This window comes from Alosa sapidissima, chromosome 1, assembly GCF_018492685.1.
Source record: "Alosa sapidissima isolate fAloSap1 chromosome 1, fAloSap1.pri, whole genome shotgun sequence".
NCBI lineage: Eukaryota > Metazoa > Chordata > Actinopteri > Clupeiformes > Clupeidae > Alosa > Alosa sapidissima.
Genome location: NC_055957.1, coordinates 8,425,968 through 8,428,467, shown reverse-complemented (window position 1 = coordinate 8,428,467; position 2,500 = coordinate 8,425,968). Strand labels below are relative to the sequence as shown.

The window sequence follows — 2,500 nt, the reverse complement described above, 5'->3', positions numbered from 1 at the left end:
GTTGTCATGTGCTTAAGTTGCAGTAGATGCATGGGTAATGAGGTCCTTTGACAACTTTGGGCAATGAATGTAGCCCAAAACGAACTGCATTACCCACAAATCCGTGCCATGTGTAGTTTCAAAACCGGAAGTGGGATGAACGCGCTGCTTGCAACATAAATGAGAGTCTGAGCGAGCAGAAAAGGTTGTGAACCGATTCGCAACAAGTAAATCGATATAACGACCGGTTCATTTCAATTTTATTCCGATACGGGGCTTCACGTATCGATGTAGCCGTATCTTACACGTTAAAAACGGATACCGATACGTATCGGTTAATCTTTACACCCCTAGTGTGTGTGTGTGTGTGTGTTTGTGTCCATGCATGTGTGTACTATCATGCTCCCACCTTCTCTCCGGGCGTCACAGAGATCCTCCACACACAGTGTGTATATGAGGGGTAGCCATTCGGGTAGCCGGGGGAGGAGAAGTTCCCCACAGATTCCTGCAGGGTCTCCCCACATGCTGCAGCAAGAAGGAACAGAGAGCGTGTGAGTGTGTGTGTGTGTGTGTGTGTGTGTGTGTGTGCGTGTGTGTGAGAGTGTGAGTGTGTGTGTGTGTGTGTGAGAGTGTGAGTGTGTGTGTGTGTGAGAGTGTGAGTGTGTGTGTGTGTGTGTGTGAGAGAGTGTGAGTGTGATTGTGTGTGTGTGTGTGTGTGTGTGTGCGTGTGTGTGTGTGTGTGTGTGTGTGTGAATGTGTGTGTGTGTGTGTGTGTGTGTGTGTGTGTGTGTGTGTGTGTGTGTGTGTGTGTGTGTGTGTGTGTCTAACAGCAAAGGTCTGGTTAATGAGGATGAGAATTCAGGAACCATATGCACATTAATTAATGTAAACAGTTCTATTTCAATCATCTGCTCTTGGCCCAACTCCCCTCTCAGAGGTGGGAATCTGTTGTGTGGGACTGTGTGGGGAATGGGACTAGGTCTTGGTGGATTGGAAATGGTTCTCAGTCAACTGATCGAAAGAAACCATTGTTTTCAGGCTTGATTTTCTACCGGATCTAATCCCTCTCATTTCGTGTTGGCCCATGAGCTCCTGGCCGATGCATGAGCGGTTGCATCAGAGAACAATCACACAGCCTCCCATCCAAATGATAACATGTGCTGCAGTGTTCACAGACAGCCCTCTGTGGGCTGCTGGAGGCCAACAAAGAACACCTCTCTCTGGGCTAACTCTGCATGCCTTGGCCCCAACACTGCTGCTATGGATGTATGCATTTATGTGCTGCAGTGTGAGGGGAAACACATGTACTGTACTGTGCTCTCTTTGTGTGAGTGAGTGTGTGTTTGTGTGTGTGTTTGTGTGTGTGTGTTGTGTGTCTGTAGAGGAAGACCCCAAAACACGAAAACAAGGTCTTAAAGAATTAAGTTAACAACCCCCGACCCCACCACACCCACACCCCGAAACAACACACACACATACACACAAATACATCCATGCACACACACACACACACATACAATCACAAGCCTGTACAATTTCACAGATCACTACAAAAACAACTGACATCAGTGCAGTTTTTATGCCAAACACACTCACACACACATACACACACAGACCCCAACCCACATACCCGTATACATACTCACACACACACACACACACACACACACACACACACATACATACATACACACACACATACACACACACACACACACACACACACACACACACACACATCTTGTCTATAAACTGAGCTCATTTGTCATGGTTGAGCGTGACTGAAGCATCTCTGTCCGTCTCTCCGCCCTTCTCTAATCTGAGTCCACAGCGTGAGAGCTCTCACACACACACACACACACACACACACACACACACACACACACACACAGGGGACACGTTCTCCTGTCACTATCACTGATTCATATGCCTAATGGGAATGTGGAGAGGCTCTGCCCTACACACACATGCACACACACACACACACACACACACACACACACACACACACAGACACACGCACACACACACACACACACACACACACTTGCACACACACACACTTGTACACACACACACACACACACACAGGACTGTATGAGTAGATTAAAGTACCTGGACATCTATACAGCTTCCTTGCCTGTGCTATGTCTCCTTTGCTCAGCCTGGTCCTCTGGCCAATGGCAGGCCTCACTCCGTTGTCATCGCGGGACGGCAAGATGGTGTCCAGGAACATGCCCCTGAGGAGGGGAGCAGGGCCACAGCTGACACACACTTTTACTATTGACTTACACTACAGGCTGACACACACTTTTACTATATTGACTTACACTACTTGACTTACACTACAGGCTGACACACACTTTTACTATATTGACCTACACTACTTGACTTACACTACAGGCTGACACACACTTTTACTATATTGACTTACACTACTTGACTTACACTACAGGCTGACACACACTTTTACTATATTGACCTACACTACAGGCTGACACACACTTTTACTATATTGACC

The 2,500-nt window shown here is 47.3% G+C and overlaps 1 protein-coding gene across 3 annotated transcripts in view; it reads right to left on the bottom strand.

Moving 5' to 3' along the window:
* tll1 (tolloid-like 1) overlaps window positions 1-2,500 on the bottom strand; it is a 49,586-nt gene that overhangs the window by 23,047 nt on the left and 24,039 nt on the right. For all 3 annotated transcript variants that reach the window (XM_042080348.1, XM_042080428.1, XM_042080497.1), the window contains 2 exons: window positions 2,095-2,219; window positions 389-504 (listed from right to left, as the gene is read on the bottom strand). In XM_042080348.1, coding sequence (XP_041936282.1) covers window positions 389-504; window positions 2,095-2,219 — 241 coding nt within the window. The remainder of the gene's footprint in view (window positions 1-388; window positions 505-2,094; window positions 2,220-2,500) is intronic.